The 18,986-nt window shown below is 41.8% G+C and overlaps 1 protein-coding gene and 1 non-coding gene across 5 annotated transcripts in view; both read right to left on the bottom strand.

Annotated features, from left to right (window-relative positions):
- Window positions 1-18,986, bottom strand: part of otud7a (OTU deubiquitinase 7A) — a 153,892-nt gene that overhangs the window by 71,752 nt on the left and 63,154 nt on the right. For all 4 annotated transcript variants that reach the window (XM_060853599.1, XM_060853598.1, XM_060853600.1 and 1 more), the window contains one exon: window positions 15,247-15,465. In XM_060853599.1, the coding sequence (XP_060709582.1) occupies window positions 15,247-15,465 (219 nt within the window). The remainder of the gene's footprint in view (window positions 1-15,246; window positions 15,466-18,986) is intronic.
- Window positions 2,503-2,575, bottom strand: trnag-acc (transfer RNA glycine (anticodon ACC)). Its single transcript has one exon. It is a non-coding gene; the product is annotated as a tRNA-Gly (tRNA).

The following is an 18,986-nucleotide window of genomic DNA, read 5'->3' as shown; positions in this document are numbered from 1 at the left end:
ACCATAAGTTAGTGAATCGGGGGAATGTAAGGGTAAAAAAAAATGACAGGAAGTATGATGGTAAATAGAGAGGAAAGTATGTGTGCAGACTATGAAAGAAATTAAAAGGAAGGATAACTCAGGAGATATAATTAACGGAGATGTTAGAATTCATAAAGATGGTATAAAAACCAGCTGAAAAGCACTTTACCTGAATACTTGTTGCATTCAAAACAAGGTAGATGAGTTAATGGCACAAATCATCGCAAAAGAGTGTGATTTAGTAGCAGGATGGTCATGATTGGGAATTAAATATCCGGGGTACCAGACTATTTGGAAGGACAGACAGGAAGATAAGGGAGGTGGTGTAACTCTGATATTTAAGATGACATCAGGGCAGTGGTGAGACGTGATAAAGATTCGATGGAGAATAAGGTTGAATCCATTTGGGTGGAAATTAGAAATTCTAAGAATAAAATGTCACTGATAGGCGTAGTCTATCGGCCACCAAACAATATCACATTGGGACAGGCAATAAGCAAAGAAATATCTATTGCCTATAAAAAAAATGGCATGGCAGTTTTCATGGGCAATTTTAATCTATATGTTGATTGGTCGAATAAAGTCGGTCATGGTAGCCTTGAGGAAACGTTCGTTGCACGTATCCGCGATAGTTTTCTTGAACATGTAATGGAGCAATCAAGGGAGCACACGATCCTGGATCTGGTCCTGTGTAATGAGACAGGAATAATTCATGATATCATAGGGATCCTCTTGGAAGGCAGGATCACAGTATGGGTGAATTTAGAATACAGATAGAAAATACAAAGATAAAATCCAATACGACAGTCCTGTGCTTAAATAAAGGAGACTACAATAGGATGAGGGAGAAGTCGGCTAAAGTAGATTAGAAGCAAAGACTTCATGGTGGCAATGTGAAGAATAGTGGAGGACTTTCAAAGGGCTCAGAAAAAGTGTATACCAGTGAAAAGGAAAGTCTGCAGGAAAAGGGGTAATCTACCATGAGTGTTGAAGGAAATAAAGAAGGCTTTCAAATTAAAAGAGAAGGCATACAAAGTGGCAAGGACCAGCGGAAAACTAGAAGATTGGAAAAACTTTAAAAGTTATAAAGGAAGGAAAGATAGATAATGAGAGTAAACTAGCTCAGAATACAAAGACAGATAGCAAAAGTTTCAAGAAATATATAAAACAAAAGAGTGGCTAAGGTAAAACATTGGTCCTTTACAGGATGAGAAGGGGGACTTAGCCATGGGATATAAGGACATGGAGAAAGTGAGGACTGCAGATGCTAGAATTCAGAATCAAGGGTGTAGTGCCGGAAAAGCACAGCAGGCCAGGCAGCATCAGAGGAGGAGAATTGACATTTTGGGCATAAGCCCTTCATCAGGAATGAGGCTTGTGGGTCAGGGCTGAGAGATAAATGGGAGGGGTGTGGGATTGGGGGAATGTAGCTGGGAAAGTGACAGGTGGGTGAAGGTGACAGATTGGGAGGAGGAGGATGATGGATGGGTCCAGAGGGGAGTGCAGAATTGGAAGCTTGGGACTGGGATAATGTGAGGGGAGGGGAAATGAGGAAGCTGTTGAATCCACATTTATCCCATGTGGTTACAGGGTCCCAAGGCAGAATATGAGGCGTTCCTCCTCCAGGTATCAGGTGCTCACAATTTGGCAGTGGAGGAGGCCCAGGACCTGCATGTCCTTGACGGAGTGGGAGGGGGAGTTGAAGTCTTCAAACATGGGGCGGTGGGGTTGGTGGGTGCAGGTGATCCAGAGATTTCTCTGAAATGATCTGCAAGAAGGCGTCCTGTCTCCCTGATGTAGAGGAAACCACATCTGGTGCAATGGATGCAGCAGGTGACATTGGTAGAGGTAGAGGTAAATTTCCAATGGATATAGAAGGATCTCTTGGGGCCTTGGATGGAGGTGAAGGGAGTGGTGTGGGTGCAGGTTTTGCACTTTCTGTGATGGCAGGGAAAGATGCCAGTAATGGGGTATGGGCTGGTGGGGGCTGTGGATCTGACAAGTGAGTTGCAGAGGGAATGGTCTTTTCAGAACAATGATAGGGATGGGGAGGGAAATATCTCTCTGTTGGGACAGTGGGAGTAAGAAACAGAGGGCTTGGAGACCTTTGTTATGGCAGATGGATGTGTACAAGACTGGATGTCCATGGTGAAGATGAGGCATTAGGGGCCAGGGAAATGAAAATCTTGGAGGAGGTGAAGGATATGGATGGTGTCATGAACCAGCTGGTGTCCCAGCTACTTTCCCCCCAAGATCAATCACCTCCCATTTATCTCTCAGGCCCGAATCACAAGCGTCATTCGAAGGGTCTGTTTCCATGCTGTACATCTCTATGACTCTATGAAGGGCTAATACCCATAACGTTGAATCTCCTGCTCCTTGAATAGAAGGACATGGCTGAGGCATCGAATAGGTATTCAGTGTTGTTCTTCACAGTGAATACCTATTCGATGCCTCAGCCATGCTTTTGAAGAACAGAGCAGTTTCTGCCCAGTTTCGAACTGCGGACCTTTCGCGTGGTAGGCGAACGTGATGACCACTACACTACAGAAACAAGCCTCAACCAGCTGCTTTTGAAGAACAGAGCAGTTTCTGCTCCTGATGAAGGGCTTATGCTCGAAACGTCGAATTCTCTATTCCTGAGATGCTGCCTAACCTGCTGTGCTTTGACCAGCAACACATTTGCAGCAGTTTCAAAGTTTGCGGCTGACACGAACATGAATGGTAGATCTAAGTGTGCAGAGGATTGTGAAACTTTGCAGAGGGACATAGATACTTCAAGTGAGTGGGCCAAGGTCTGGCAGATGGGGTACAATGCTAATCAATGTGAAGTCATCCATTTTGGTAGGAATAATAGTAAAAAGATTTATTATGTGAATGGTAAAAACAAAATTGCAGCATGCTGCTGTGCAGAGGGATCTAGGTGCCCCTGTGCATGAATCACAGAGGGTTGGTTTGCAGGTGCAACAGGTAATTAAGGAGGTAAATTGAATTTTGTCCTTCATTGCTGAAGGGATTGAGTTTCAAACAGGGAGGTTATGTTGCAGTTGTAGAGAGTGCTAGAGAGACCACACCTGGAATACTGTGTGCAATCTCCTTGTATGAGAAAGGATATACTGCTATCAGAGAGGTGCAGAGTAGGTTCAGTAGGTTGATTCCAGAGTCAAGAGGGTTGTCTTATGAGGAGAGACTGGGAGACTGGGATTATATTCACTGGAATTTAGAAGAATGAGTCGGGTTCTTACAGAAACATAAAATTATGAAGGGAGTAGACAAGATAGACATAGAGAGGACATTTCCACTGGCAGGCGAAACTAGGACAAGAGGGCAGTCCCTCAAAATTTGGGGGAGCAGATTTAGGACTGAATTAAGAAGGAATTTCTTCACCCAGAGGGTTGGGAATCTGAGTAATTCCATGTCCAGTGAAATAGTTAAGCCAAGATAAATAATTTTTTGAACAGTAAAGGAATGAAGGGTTATGGTGAGAAGGCAGTTAAGTGAAGCTAGGCTACGAAAAGATCAGCCAGTATCATATTGAATGGCGGAGTGGGCTTGAAGGCCCAGATGGCCTACTCCTAATGTTCTTTTGTTCTAATAATTAAATTATCAAAATTAGACCCTCAAGGAAACATAAACATTCCATGAAGCTCAATTGAGGTATGACAGGAAGTTGCAAGTATCACATGGAACCAGAACTAGGAACCATCTGGAAATGCTTTTTGGAGCACTCAAGATAGCATTCCTTCACAGTTCTTTAGCGCTGAGGAAACTCCGCAAAGAAACTGCTCTCTAGCAGCAGTTGTCACAGCAAAGATCTGAATTTCATGACTGAAACATGAGGTGGAGAAATTGGTGTTGGACTGGGGTGGACAAAGTTAAAAAAATCACACAACACCATGTTATAGTCGAACAGGCTTATTTGGAAACACGAGCTTTCAGAGCGCTGCTCTTTCATCTACCTGAAGAAGGAGCAGCGCTCTGAAAGCTAGCGCTTCTAAATAAACCTGCTGTATTATAACCTGGTGTTGTGTGATTTTTAACTATGACTGAAACACAATGACACAAATGGAATACTTGGCTTTGTATCAGATCAGAATTTAAAAAAGGAGATTAGGTTAGATTCCCTGCAGTGTGGAAACAGGCCCTTCGGCCCAACCAGCCCACACTGACCCTCCAAAGAGTAACCCAACCAGATCCACTTCCCTCTGTCTAATGCACCTAACACTAGGTTAGTAAACACTATGGGCAATTTAGCATGGCCAATTCACCTGAGCTGCACATCTTTGGACTGTGGGAGGAAACCAGAGCACCCGGGGGAAACCCACGCAGACACGGGGAGAATGTACAAACTCCACACAGACAGTTGCCCGATGACTGGAATCAAACCTTGGACCCTGGTGCTGTGAGGCAGCAGTGCTAACCACTGCACCACCGTGCCGCCCTTATAATAATGTAAATGGTCAAAGATCCAATTTAAGCCTTAACGATGATTTTACACATTTTTAAAATATCGTTAACATGCCCAAAACTTCACAAATGAGCAGTGGTCACAGGAATTGAAGGTTGATACAAACAAAGTTATAAATTGCAACAAAAATTTCAGAAACCTGTATGTCAAGAAATGTACAGGATTAATAAGGAATAAAAGGGATGCTTATATGACAAATACTGAGGGCTCATAATAACAGAAGCTCCAGGCATACAGAAAGTGCAGGGATTATTTAAAGAAATTAGGGAAGTGAAGAAACACTATGAAAAACACATAGGTAAAACAAAGGAAAATCGAAAGGCATGTTCGAAGAATGCAAGGAGCAAAAGTATAACTAGGAAAGGGTGGCTCCCATACAGGTAATCTGTGGATTCTGAAGACATAGGTGAGGCCTCAGAGATGATTTGTACCTCAGGTTGTGGATGAGATTGTAGGTTTGTTTGCAGACTGTTCATCACCATGCTAGGTAACATCATCAGTGAACCTCCAATGAAGTGTTGGTGTTCTGTCCTACTTGCAATTTGCATGTCTTGGTTTGTTGTGGTGGCTGATATCTTTCCCACTTGTTTCTGAAAATTTGGTAAACCACGTCCAAATCGATAAGTTTGTTAATGGAGTTCTGGTTTGAATGCCAGGCCTCTAGGAATTCCCGTCTGTGTCTCTGTTTGGCCTATTCCAGGACAAATATATTGTCCCATGGTGGTTATGTATCCTGGTGGCTAGTTATCTGCTAGTTTGTCCAATGTAATGTTTGTTACAGTCTTTACAGGGTATTTTGTATGCTACGTTTGTTCTGCTGGTTGTGGGTATGGAGTCCTTTCAATTCATCAGTAGTTGTTATGGTGTGGTAATAGATATGTCGGCTACCATGATGCCTAGGAGCCAGAGTAGTCTGATGGTCATCTCTGAAATGTCTTTAATGGATGGGAATGTGACTTTGGTCTCTGGACATGTTGTGTCTTCCTGTTCAGGTCCGCTGTGCAACGATAAATGATGCCCACAACTGACTCCACAAAAACAAACAAGAAATTTTAGGCCAAAAAACTCTGTACACCAGTGCGACTGACCATGAATGGACAACTACACTGGAACAAGTCATCAGTATTCAACAACAACCACATCCTTCCTATAGAGCAGTGACCAGAACTGCACACAATACTCCAGGTGCGGCCTTACCAGTGTCTTGTGCAGCTGAAGCATGACCTCATGGCTCTGAAACTCAGTCCCTATACCAATAAATGTCAACACACCATAAGCCTTCTTAAAAACCCTATCAAACTGGGTGGCAACTTTCAGGGATTTATCCCCCTAGACACAGACCTGTTCATCTACACTGCCAAGAGTTTTACCATTAGCCCAGTACTTTGCATTCCTGTTACTTCTTCCGAAATGAACTACCTCACACTTTTCTGCATTAAACTCCATTTGCCACTTTTCCACTCAGCTCTACATCTTATCTATGTCTCTCTGTAACCCACAACATCCTTTGGCACTATCCACAACTCTGTCTATCATACTGTCATCTGCAAATTTACTAACCATCCTTCTTTGCCCACCTCCAGATCATTTATAAAAATGACAAACAGCAGTGGCTCCAAAATAGATCCTTGCAGCACACCACTGGTAAGTGAGCTGCAGGATGAACATTTCCCGTCAACCACCACCCTCTGTCTTCTTTCAGCTAGCCAATTTCTGATCCAAACTACTAAAACACCTTCTATCCCGAAACTCCTTATTTTGTGCAATAGCCTACCATGTGAACTTTATCAAACACTTTACTGAAATCCAGATACACCACTGCATTACCTTCATCCATCTGTTTTGTCACCTTTTCGAAGAACTCAATGAGGTTCGTGAGGCATAACCGACACTTCACAAAACCAGTGTTGATTATCCCTAATCAAATTATTCCTTTCCAGATGATTATATAAATCCTTCATTTTAACAGGCAACTTCAGAAGGTATTTTAAGCAAAATCCTGAATGATATTTAAGTGCTGCAAATTTCAATTTCAATTTTTAAATTCATAGCAAGCATAGTTTTAGATAAAGTATTAGACTACAGATGGCTAACAAAAAGTTAGTGAAAAAGGCATAGCAAATATTCAGCAGATTTATTTTAAAGCAAATACATTAGTATATTATTTCAGCAATTCAAATATTTTAGAAGTTTACTTTCTCTCAGGACATAAAAAATGGAGCATCACTTAAACTTCATAATTGACAAAGGAAATAATTTATTATTGCCAGTCTCTTTTCCTATTCTGAGAGAAAGTGAGGACTACAGATGCTGGAGAGTCAGAGTGCTGATGAAGGGCTTATGCCTGAAAGGTCGACTCTCCTGTTCCTCAGATGCTGCCTGATCTGCTGTGCTTTTCCAGCACCACTCTTTTCCCATTCTCCCAAAGCAGCTATCCAAATTATCTAGACATTGTGTCAAAGGTTATTTATCCAAATCCTCAACACATGTCAATGATACCAAATTTGGAGAAGTGGCAATTGTGAAGATAATACAAATCAACTGCATCCAGACATAGCTAGAGTAAAACAATGTGTAGACAAGGAACAGATAGCATTTAATATCTGGAAATGTGAGGTCATGCATCTTGTAAAGATGACATTAAGAGAAGCAACAGAGACTAAATGACAGAGTTTTATACAATGTGCAGGGAAAGTGGGTCCTAGGGTGTAACTGGGATCTTTAAAGGTGGCATGAAATATTGAGCATGGTTCGTAAAGTACCTTGAGTTTCATAAAACGGTTTATTTAATTCAAAGGCAGGGAAATTACATTGAACTTTTGAGAGTCTCTGATTAGACTACATGTAGGACATTACATTTATCTCTCATCACCATAATATTAGCAATGGATACTGGAGATGGAATTGTTCCAGAGATAGAGGAATATTAATTTAAAAAGATTAATTTGGAGAAACTCTGATTGCTTGAAACAAAGGAGGTCAAGGGAAGATTTTCTCAAATATGTCCAAGGTTATAGCAGATTTGAATAAGATAGAGTCATAGAGACGTACAGCATGGAAACAAACCCTTTGGTTTGATATGATAAAGAGAAAAGATAATTCAATTAATTGATAGGGTTTGGGACAACAGATTCAGGGAGATCTGAGAAAGAGCTTCGGTCTTCACTTGAACTAGAGGGGTATTAATATCCTGGGTGGGAAATTTGCTGGTGCTATTCAGGTCGGTTTAACTAGTTCAGCAGGGGAATGGGAACCTGAGGTATAGCTCCAGTGCACAGGAGGATGAGAATAGGGAAGGCATGGACAGGATTTCACAGTCACAGGAACGTGCTGGCAGACAGCAAGCTGGTTTAAAGTGCGTCTACTTCAATGCCAGAAGTATCCGAAATAAGGTCAGTGAGCTTGCAGCATATATAGATACCTGAGACTTCAATATTGTGGCTAGTTCAGAGACATGGATAGCACAGGGTCAGGAAAGGATGTGGCAGATTCCAGGGTTTAGATCTTTCATTAAGAACAGGCAAGGCGGTAAAGGAGGGGGTGGTGTGGCCTTGTTAAGTCAAGGATAGTATAACGTGGATAGATGAGGGACAGGAATGGTTGTTGGAGGTTCCTGGTTACAGATGTTTCAGTAAGATTAGGGAGGGTGGTAAAAAAGGAGGGGGGTGGCATTGCTAATTAGAAATGGTATAACTGCTGCAGAAAGGAAGTTTAAGGGGGATCTGCCTTTGGAGGTAGTATGGGCTGAAGTCAGAAATAGGAAAGGTACAGTCACCTTGTTGGGTGTTTACTATAGGCCCCCCAATAGCAGCAGAGATGTGGAGAAACAGATTGGGAAACAGATTTTGGAAAGGTGCAGAAGCCACAGGGTCGTAATCATGGGCGACTTCAATTTCCCAAATATTGATTGGAAACTCTTTAGATCAAGTAGATTGGATGGGGCGGTGTTTGTGCAGTGTGTCCAGGAAGCTTTTCTAACTCAGTATGTAGATTGTCCAACCAGAGGGGAGGCCATATTGGATTTGGTACTCGGTAATGAACCGGGACAAGTGATGGGCTTGTTAGTGGGTGAACATTTTGGTGATGGTGACCACAATTCTGTGACTTTCAACTTGGTTATGGAGAGAGATAGGTGCGCACAACAGGGTAGATTTTACAACTGGGAGAAGGGAAATTACGATGCTGTAAGACAGGATTTGAGGAGCATAAGTTGGGAGCATAGGCTGTCAGGGAAGGATATGGTGGAAATGTGGAACTTTTTCAAGGAATAGATACGACGTGTCCTTGATATGTATGTACCTATCAGGCAGGAAAGAAATGGTCGTGTGAGGGAGCCTTGGTTGACGAGGGAGATTGAATGTCTAGTAAAGAGGAAGAAGGAGGCTTACATAAGGTTGAGGAAACAGGGTTCAGACAGAGCAGTGGAGGGATACAGGATAGCCAGAAGGGACCTAAAGAAAGGGATTAGGAGAGCTAAGAGAGGACATGAAAAATCCTTGGCGGATAGGATCAAGGATAACCCCAAGGCATTTTATGCGTATGTGAGAAACATGAGAATGACGAGAACGAGGGTAGGTCCGATCAAGGACAGTAGTGGGAGATTGTGTATTGAGTCGGAAGAGATAGGAGAGGTCTTGAATGAGTACTTTTCTTCAGTATTTACGAACGAGAGGGACCGTATTGTTGAAGAGGAGAGTGTGAAACGGACTGGTAAGCTAGAAGAGATACTTGTTAGGAAGGAAGATGTGTTGGACATTTTGAACAACTTGAGGATAGACAAGTCCCCCGGGCCTGACGGGATATATCCTAGGATTATGTGGGAAGCAAGAGAGGAAATTGCAGTACCGTTGGCAATGATCTTTTCGTCTTCACTGTCAACGGGGGTGGTACCAGGGGACTGGAGAGTAGCGAATGTTGTGCCCCTGTTCAAAAAAGGGAATGGGATAACCCCGGGAATTACAGGCCAGTTAGTCTTACTTCTGTGGTAGGCAAAGTAATGGAAAGGGTACTGAGGGATAGGATTTATGAGTATCTGGAAAGACACTGCTTGATTAGGGACAGCCAGCACGGATTTGTGAAGGGTAGGTCTTGCCTTACAAGTCTTATTGAATTCTTTGAGGAGGTGACCAAGCATGTGGATGAGGGTAGAGCAGTGGATGTAGTGTACATGGATTTTAGTAAGGCATTTGATAAGGTTCCCCATGGTAGGCTTATGCGGGAAGTCAGGAGACATGGGATAGAGGGAAATTTGGCCAATTGGATAGAAAACTGGCTAACCGGTCGAAGTCAGAGAGTGGTGGTAGATGGTAAATATTCAGCCTGGAGCCCAGTTACAAGTGGAGTTCCGCAGGGATCAGTTCTGGGTCCTCTGCTGTTTGTAATTTTTATTAATGACTTGGATGAGGGAGTCGAAGGGTGGGTCAGTAAATTTGCAGATGATACGAAGATTGGTGGAGTTGTGGACAGTGAGGAGGGCTGTTGTCGGCTGCAAAGGGACTTAGATATGATGCAGAGCTGGGCTGAGGAGTGGCAGATGGAGTTCAACCCTGCCAAGTGTGAGGCTGTCCATTTTGGAAGAACAAATAAGAATGCGGAATACAGAGTTAACGGTAGGGTTCTTAGTCAGGTGGAGAAACTGAGGGATCTTGGGGTCTATGTGTATAGATCTTTGAAAGTTGCCACTCAGGTGGATAGAGCTTGTAAGAAGGCCTATGGTGTATTAGCGTTCATTAGCAGAGGGATTGAATTCAAGAGTCGTGAAGTGATGTTGCAGCTGTACAGGACTTTGGTTAGGCCACATTTGGAGTACTGTGTGCAGTTCTGGTCGCCTCACTTTAGGAAAGATGTGGAAGCTTTGGAGAGGGTGCAGAGAAGATTTACCAGGATGTTGCCTGGAATGGAGAATAGGTCGTACGAGGACAGGTTGAGAGTTCTCGGCCTTTTCTCGTTGGAACGGCGAAGGATGAGGGGTGACTTGATAGAGGTTTATAAGATGATCAGAGGAATAGATAGAGTAGACAGTCAGAAACTTTTTCCCCGGGTACAACAGAGTGTTACAAGGGGACATAAATTTAAGGTGAAGGGTGGAAGGTATAGGGGCGATGTCAGGGGTGGGTTCTTTACCCAGAGAGTGGTGGGGGCATGGAATGCGCTGCCCGTGGGAGTGGTAGAGTCAGAATCATTGGCGACCTTTAAGCGGCAATTGGATAGGTACATGGATGGATGCTTAATCTAGGATAGATGTTCGGCACAACATCGTGGGCCGAAGGGCCTGTTCTGTGCTGTATTGTTCTATGTTCTATAACAGTGGCTGAAAGAGCTTTTGATGAAAACTTCTCCTTTCCTGTTTATAACCTCAGCCGATACTACTCAGTAGATAAGTCACAATGCTGGGAGGCTTTTATAGGCCTCCACAGAGTTCCAGGGAGGTGGAGGAGAGCATTGGCAAAATGATTCTGGGTAGGAGTGAAAGGAATAGGGTGGCCATATTGGGAAAGTTAAAGTCCCCCATTATCGACTGGAAATGCTATACCTCTAGTATGTTGGATGGATCCGTTTTTGTTCAACATGTGCAGGAGGGTTTTCTGACACACAATATGTAAGGGTCGACAAGAGGGGAGACAACACTGGATCTGGTGCTTGGTAATGTACCAGGCCAGGCGTTTGGTTTAGTTGGAGGTGAGCACTTTGAAGAGAGTGATCATTATTCAGTTACGTTTAGTTTAGCAATGGAAAGGGATAGGTACATGCCACAAGGCAAGAGCAATTATAATGTGATTAGGCAAGATTTAGGATGCATAGAATGGGGTAGCAAAATGCAGGAAATGGGGACAATCGAAATGTGGAGCTGGTTTAAGGAACAGATATTGCATGTCCTTGATAGGTATGTCCCTGTCAGGCAGAAAGTGATAAGGTAAGAGAACTGTGGTTTATGACAGAAATTGCATCTCTTGTTAAGCAGAAAGAGGTTTACGTGATGATGAGACAAGATGGTTCAGAGGAGGTGATGGAGAGTTACAGATTAGCCAGGAAGGATTTAAAGGGAGAGTTAAGAGGAGCCTTAGAGAGAACACAAACAGTCTTTAGCAGGTAGAATAAAGGAGAACCCGAAAGCTTTCTATAGGTATATGAGGGGAAAAAAAAAGGACAACTAGGGTAGGAACAGGGCCAGTCAAAGACAGAAGTGGGAAGTTGTGTGTGGACTCTGTGGAGATCAGAGACATGCTAAACAAATATTTCTCATCGGTTTTCACTGAGGAAAAGGATAATATTATAGAGGAGAAGAATGAGATACGAAATACAAGACTAGAAAGGATCGAGGTTAGTAAGGAAGAGGTGTTATCAATTCTAGAAGGAGTGAAAGTAGACAAGTCCCTTGGGCCTGAAGGGATTTATCAAAGGATCCTCTGGGAAACTAGGGAGGAGATGGCAGAGTCTTTGGCTTTGACATTTGAGTCGTCATTGTCTACAGATTTAGTAGGGGACTGGAGGATTGCAAATGTTGTGCCCCCTGAAGGGCAGTGAAGATGACCCAGGTAATTTTAGACCAGTGAGCCTTACGTCTCAGGATTATAAGAGATATGATTTATAATCATCTAGCAAGCAACAATTTGATTTCAGATAATCAACATGGTTTCATCAAGGGCAGATCATGTCTCACAAACTTCACAGAGTTTTGAGAAGGTGACCAAGCACGTGGATGAGGGTACAGCAGTTGACGTGGTATACATGGACTTCAGTAAAGCCTTTGATAAGGTTCTACATGGTAGGTTGGTGGAGAAAATTTGGAGGCATGGGATTGAGGGTGATTTAGCAGTATGGATTAGAAACTGGCTTTTTGAAAGAAGGCAGCGAGTGGTGGTTGATGGAAAATATTCAGCCTGGAGTCCGGTTACTAGTGATATGCCACAAGGATCTGTTTTGGGATGACTGCTGTTCGTCATCTTTATAAATGACTTAGATGCAGGCACAGGTGGATGGATTAGTAAGTTTGCAGATGACATTAAAATGGGTGGAGTAGTGGACATTGTGGAAAAATGTTGCAGGTTGCAAGGGGGCTTGGATAAATTGCAGAATTGGGTTGAGAGGTGGCAAATGGAGTTAAATGCAGCTAAATGTGAGGTGATTCACTTTGGGAAGAAAAACACGAAGACAGAGTACTGGAAAGATTCTTGGTAGAATGAATGTGCAGAGGGATCTTCGAGTCCATATACATAGATCCCTGAAAGTTGCCACCCAGGTTGATTGTGCTGTTAAAGAGGCATACAGTGTGTTAGGTTTTATTGGTAGAGGGATTGAATTCCAGTGCCGTGAGGTCATGCTGCAACTATACAAAACGCTAGTGCGGCCTCACTTGGAATAGTGTGCGCAGTTCTGGTCGCCCCATTACAGGAAGGATGTGGAGGCATCAGAAAAAGTGCAGAGGAGATTTACCAGGATGTTGCCTGCTCTGGAGGGAAGATCTTATGAGGAAAGGTTGAGAGACTTGGATCTGTTCTCATTGGAAAGAAGAAGGCTAAGAGGGAATTTGATAAGACATACAAGATGATCAGAAGATTAGATAGGATAGACAGTGAAAGTCTTTTTCAGAGGATGACAGTGTCAGCTTGTTCGAGGAAGCTTAACTACAAATTGAGGGGTGATAGATTTAAGACAGATGTCAGAGGCAGGTTCTTTACTCAGGAGGGTGGTAAGGGCGTGGAATGTCCAGTCTGCCAATGTAGTTAACTCAGCCACGTTAGGGAGATTAAAACAATCTTTGGATAAGCACATGGATGATGATGGGATAGTGTAGGGGGATGAGCTTAGGTGAATTCACAGATTGGTGCAACATTGTGTGCGAAAGGGCCTGTTATGCACTATATTGTTCTGTGTTCTATATTGTGTGGTAATGACTTGGAACGAACTGTCCACAAGGGTGATGGAAGCAGAGACAAATCAATGATTGAAGAATCTCTACTGTGTGGAAGCAAATCATTTGGCCTATCAAATCCACACTGACCCTCCAAATAGCATCCCATCTGACCCATCCCCCACCCCACTCCTGTAACGCTGCATTTCCCATTGCTAATCCCTGGACACTAAGGGCAATTTAGCATGGCCCTTTGCTAATCCCTGTACACTACGGGCAACTTAGCATTAACCTGCAACTTTGGTGGTGCACCAACCTTTGGGCTGTGGGGAGAAACCGGTGCATGTGGAAGAAAGCCACATAAACACTGGGAGAATATCTGTATGGAGTTTGTACAGTTGCCCAAGGGTGAAATTGAACCTGGGTCTCTGGAGCTGTGAGGAAGCAGTGCTAACCATTGAGCCATCGAGCTGCACTAATTTCAAAAGGAAATTAGATGGACACTTAAAAGGACTGTGGGCCTGTGTAGCACAGCCGAAAAGGTCCAAGGCACAGAACCCAAGTTCCAGTCACTATAGATGCCACTGCTGCCAGTTTTGATTTGAAGGGGTGGTAATGGCCTAAATAGTATTATCACTGGACCATTAATCCAGAGACCCAGGTAATGTCATTGAAATCCGGCAAATTGTGGAATCTGACTTCAAGAAAAATCTGGAATTAAGAGCCTAATTAAGTCGATTGTCAGGAAAAACCCATCTGATTCACTAATGTCCTTTAAGGAAAGAAGCTGACACCCTTACCTCGTCTGGCCTACATGTGACTCCAGACCAATAGCATCGTGGTTGACTCTTACCTGTCCTCTGGGCAATTAGGGATGGGCAATAAATTAATCCCATGAATGAATATTTTAAAAAATTAATTCGCAGTCTACGGGAACAGATCCAGAGCATGGATAGTCAGCAGAGATATAATGAACTGAATAGCCTCTTTTATACAGTATATTATTCTGTAGCTCTTGTCAAACTTTTAAAATTCTCCTAGCTGTCTCTCTCTTTCCAACCACATGCCATCCAGATCCGGAACCCTCTATTCTCTTCAAGCCTCTCAAATGTGCCAATATTCTCCGCTTCCTGTTGTGGCAAGTTATTTCTTAACATGCCAAAAAAAAAAACTTATACATTTATGACCAGCTTATACTTATAAATCTTGCTCTTAGTTTAACCACAAATAATGTTTTCTCTATTTCCACCCCAACATATCTCTTTACAATTTTGGTCTCCCTTCTCATTGAAAATATTCCTCTCAAGTTGCAAAATTTTCCTGATAGTGAAACCTTCTCAAGGGTAATGTGATTCAAGGGATTCATTAACCTTTTTATCAAATGTAGAGCAGAACTGTACAGTGGTCTATGCTGACTTAATGTGTTTTATACATTTAGCACTATCTACCTGATCTGGTATCTTATTCTTCTGGAAGTGATCCTATCCATCTTCTTTTTGTCTAATCAACTTGCATCTGATGTCTATGTCTGCATTTTCATATTTTTTCTTTGTCTGCATTTAATTTCTTATCCTTCAAGGATTAAATAAACTCTATACTCCTACTTTCAAAATGATTTGCTTTATCATTTGTTATTTTGAATTTCATTTGCTACGTATCAACCCATTCTTAAAGTATGTTTTTATTTTCTGTATTTTGGCGTAGCCCAAGACATTGTTAACCATCTCGTCTAAGTTGGTACCAATGGTTATTTTGTTACCTGTACAGCTAATTTGGGTTCAATTCATTTGCATGTATGATAAGCAGCAATGCTCCCAACACCTTGTCATTTCCCAACATTTTGTAAAATCACCAGCACTTCATGTGAATTGCTAAGTATTTGATACCATTTGAAATATTTCCTCACCTGCCTGTTCCAAGGCTACCATTGTTGACTGTTCAATCAAATCCCGTTCAATAAAGCTTCGGAAATCTTCACTGTACACATTTAAATCAGGCAGCTGGAATGTATAAATGGGCATCTCTAAAGGAAACTGCTCATTATTGCATTCGTTTGCTACCTGTGATCGAGCAAGGGACACTATGGCTGAACTTGCATGAGAAATTCCTCGGGAAAGACGTTTTTCTGAAAAAGAAAGTACTAAGATAATGCAAAATATTATTGGCTAGAAAATAGCAGAATCAGCAACTTGATTACAATGCAATGTTTAGAAAGTAAAAATGCAAATCTGAAATTCACAAAACAACATAAATAAGGAATTAGCACATAAAACAAAATAGTTAAAAAATGTAATATTTTCATTCAGAATAAACATAAAATATTCACTATTACTCATGTATACAAATATTTTAAAACCACGGTTTTGATATGATGGCTAAAAATGTTGGTAAATGTCAGTCCATGAACAACTTAAATGTGATATCAAGTGAAGTGAATAGAGAAAGAAAAAGGGCATATCCTGTATATAACACAACACCTATATTCAAACATCTCTTTTTGCACCCAGACATTTCAGAAAATAGAAAATAAGTGGAAATAAATAGAAAATTAGCGTTTTTAAACAGTGGAGTGAAAATTAATCCGTATATCACTCAAAGAAAAAAAGTCTTGCATTAAACTTGTGTACATTTTTAATCAAGTCTTTTGCCTTTTGAGTTTCAATGAAAAAGACATTCTCAGTACTCTGATCTTTACCACTGAAACAACACACCCAACCTCTGCAACCTAATTCTATGGTAAAAATGTTAGTTAGACCATTGTGATAGGAAGTGCAAAGTCTTAACTTTAAGCAAAATTACACCTGCACAAAAACACAGATTATAGTTTTGCAGAAAAACATTTTGAAGGCAATTTGTGACAAAAACATTGGATCAGCAGCTTTTAAAGGCAGTTTTGTCCGCGAGTTGCTAAATATATTATATACAATCATGTTCTTTTTGACAAACTATTAAAGATTAACCAGGGGTTACTTCAAAAAAAGTCATTAAAAGAAGAGGTAAATTATGAAAGAAAACTCATGCTTGATATAAGAATGAACAGCAAAAGCTTCTTTAAATATATAAAAACGAAGAGAAAGTGAATTGGTCCACTAAGGGATGAGACTGGAGAGTTAATAATGGGGTACACAGTGGGGAATAGAGAAATAGTGGAGACACAATCAATATTTTGCCGCAGTTTTCACACTGGAGGACACTCGTACTACACCAATAGTAATAGGTCGTGCAGAGGCTATAGAATGGGAAGAATTTGGAATAATCTTCATGGGAGAAAAAGTACTGAGCGAACTACCGAGACTAAAAGTAGACCAGTTCCCAGGATCCAATAACCTATATCGTAGAATCTTGAAGGAAGTGGTAGCAGGGGAAAATGAATCCATGGCTATTATAACCCAAAATTCCCTGGAGGCAGGAAAGGTTCCAGTGATTTGGAAAAATGCTAATAACATGTCCTTACTCAAAAAGGGAGGGAGGCAGAGAGGAAGGAACTATAGACCAGCAAGTTTATCATCTAACCTTGGGAAATTGTTAGAATCCATTATAAAGCAAGTAATAGCAGAACATTTGCAAAGACAAAATACAATCAGAGTCATATTCTTTCTTGAAAGGTAAATCATGTTTGACTAATTTGCTAGAGGTCTTTGAAGATATGACTGGAGGGTGGCTAAAATGGTGTCACTATTTGAGAAAGGTGGTAAGGAAAAGCCAAGGAACTACGGACTGGTGAGCCTGACATCAGTGGTGGGCAAGCTGTTGGAGGGAATCCGGAGGGACAGGATTGACATGCATTTGGAAAGGCAAGGATTGATTAGGAATAGTCAATATGGCTTTGTGCATGGGAATTCATGTCCCACTAAGTTGACTGAATTTTTTTGAAGAAGTAACCAAGAGGATTGAGAGGATAGAGCTGTGGACATGATTGAAATGGGCTTCAGTAAGGTATTCAACAAGGTTCCTCAGGGTAGACTGGTTAGCAAGGTTAGATCACATGCAACACAGGGAGAACTAGCCATCTGGATACAGAACTGGCTCAAAGGTAGAGAACAGATGGTGGTGGTGAAGGATTGCTTTTCACACTGGAGGCCTGTGACCTGTGGTGTGCCACAAGGATCGACGCTGGGTCCACTGCTTTTCATCGTTTATATAAATGATTCAGATGTGAACATAGGAGGTATACTTAGTAAATTTGCAGGGGACACCAAAATTGGAGGTGTAGTGGACAGCGAAGAAGGTTACCTCAGAGCAGAAAGGGATCTTGATCTGATAGGACCAATGGGCTAAGCAGTGGCAAATGTTAATTTAGATAAATGCGAGGTGCTGCATTTTGAGAAAGCAAATCAGGGCAGAATTTATACACTTAATGGTAAGGTCCTGGGGAGTGTTGCTGAACCAAGAGACCTTGGAGTATAGGTTCATTGTTCCTTGAAAGTGGAGTCACTGGTGGATAGGATAGTGAAGGCAGCCTTTGGTAGGCTTTCCTTTACTGGTCAGTGCATTGAGCATAGGATTTGGGAGGTCATATTGCAGCTGTACAGGACAACGATTAGGTCACACTGCACTTGCTCTGGGCAGTGGCCCACACTGCGCCTGCGTGTTAGTCTGTCTGCCAACTGAGGGACTGGGGAAGGGGAACATATTTTGAAAAATCTCTTCCCATCATTTTCTTCCTCTCTGGGAGGTGATTTAATTGAAACCTACAAATTACTTAAAGGGATACACATGACAGCTGTAGGAAAGACGTTTCCTATTTGGTGAATCTAGTATAAAGTGGGTACGTGATTTAGGACCAAGAAAAATTTGTTCACTCAGAGGAAGCTCAGGTTATTTGAAGTAGGTAGGTTTCTGATTACCAATGAAAACTAAGTTTATATATAAACTTAGTTAAGTTGCCCAGTCACTTCGATCAGTCCTCAAGACCCACTAAGGGAACCAGCACATTGACAGCATTTTTCCACAATGTTAACAAGTTACAAATTGGACACAATAAAAGATTGGCTGCTTTGAGCTTAGATCCTTTATAGATATCAATATCTCTGCACATGTTCAGAATTTTCCATTCTATTTTGTAAGTACACATGTAAACCACTATACTGCAGATTACGCAATATTTTTACACTGTTTCAAAATACATGAATAGAAGAGGTTTAGAGGGATTGAGCCAAATGCAAACAAATAGGTCTTGTTTAGTCTGGAAAACCTGCTCAGAGGTTTCTGTTTCCATACTCTATGACTTTAATTAGCAAGGCTCAGACACATGGGATCCAAGGAGCTAGCTATTTAGATACAAAATTGGCTTAAAGATGGCAGAGGATGGTTGTGAAGGGTTCTTTATTGGATTGAAGGCCTCAGTGTGCCATGTGGATCAGTGCTTTTTGTCATTTATATAAATTATTTGGATGGGAATAAAGGAGGAATAGTTAGTTAATTTGAAATTATTTGCCAAAATTGATGGTGCAATGGACAGTGAAGGTGGTCACCTCAAAGTACAATTGGACCTTCATCAGATGAGTTGATGCGCCAAGGACTGGCAAATGGAGTTTAATTTAGATAAATGTGAGTGCTGCAGTTGGGTAAGGCAAATCAGGGCAGGTTTTATTAACTTCTGTAGGGCCCTGCTTAGGTGTATTTCCGAGCAAAGAGACCTTGAGG

Source organism: Hemiscyllium ocellatum, chromosome 42 (genome assembly GCF_020745735.1).
Source record: "Hemiscyllium ocellatum isolate sHemOce1 chromosome 42, sHemOce1.pat.X.cur, whole genome shotgun sequence".
Lineage (NCBI taxonomy): Eukaryota > Metazoa > Chordata > Chondrichthyes > Orectolobiformes > Hemiscylliidae > Hemiscyllium > Hemiscyllium ocellatum.
This window is presented reverse-complemented; position numbering and strand designations above follow the sequence as displayed.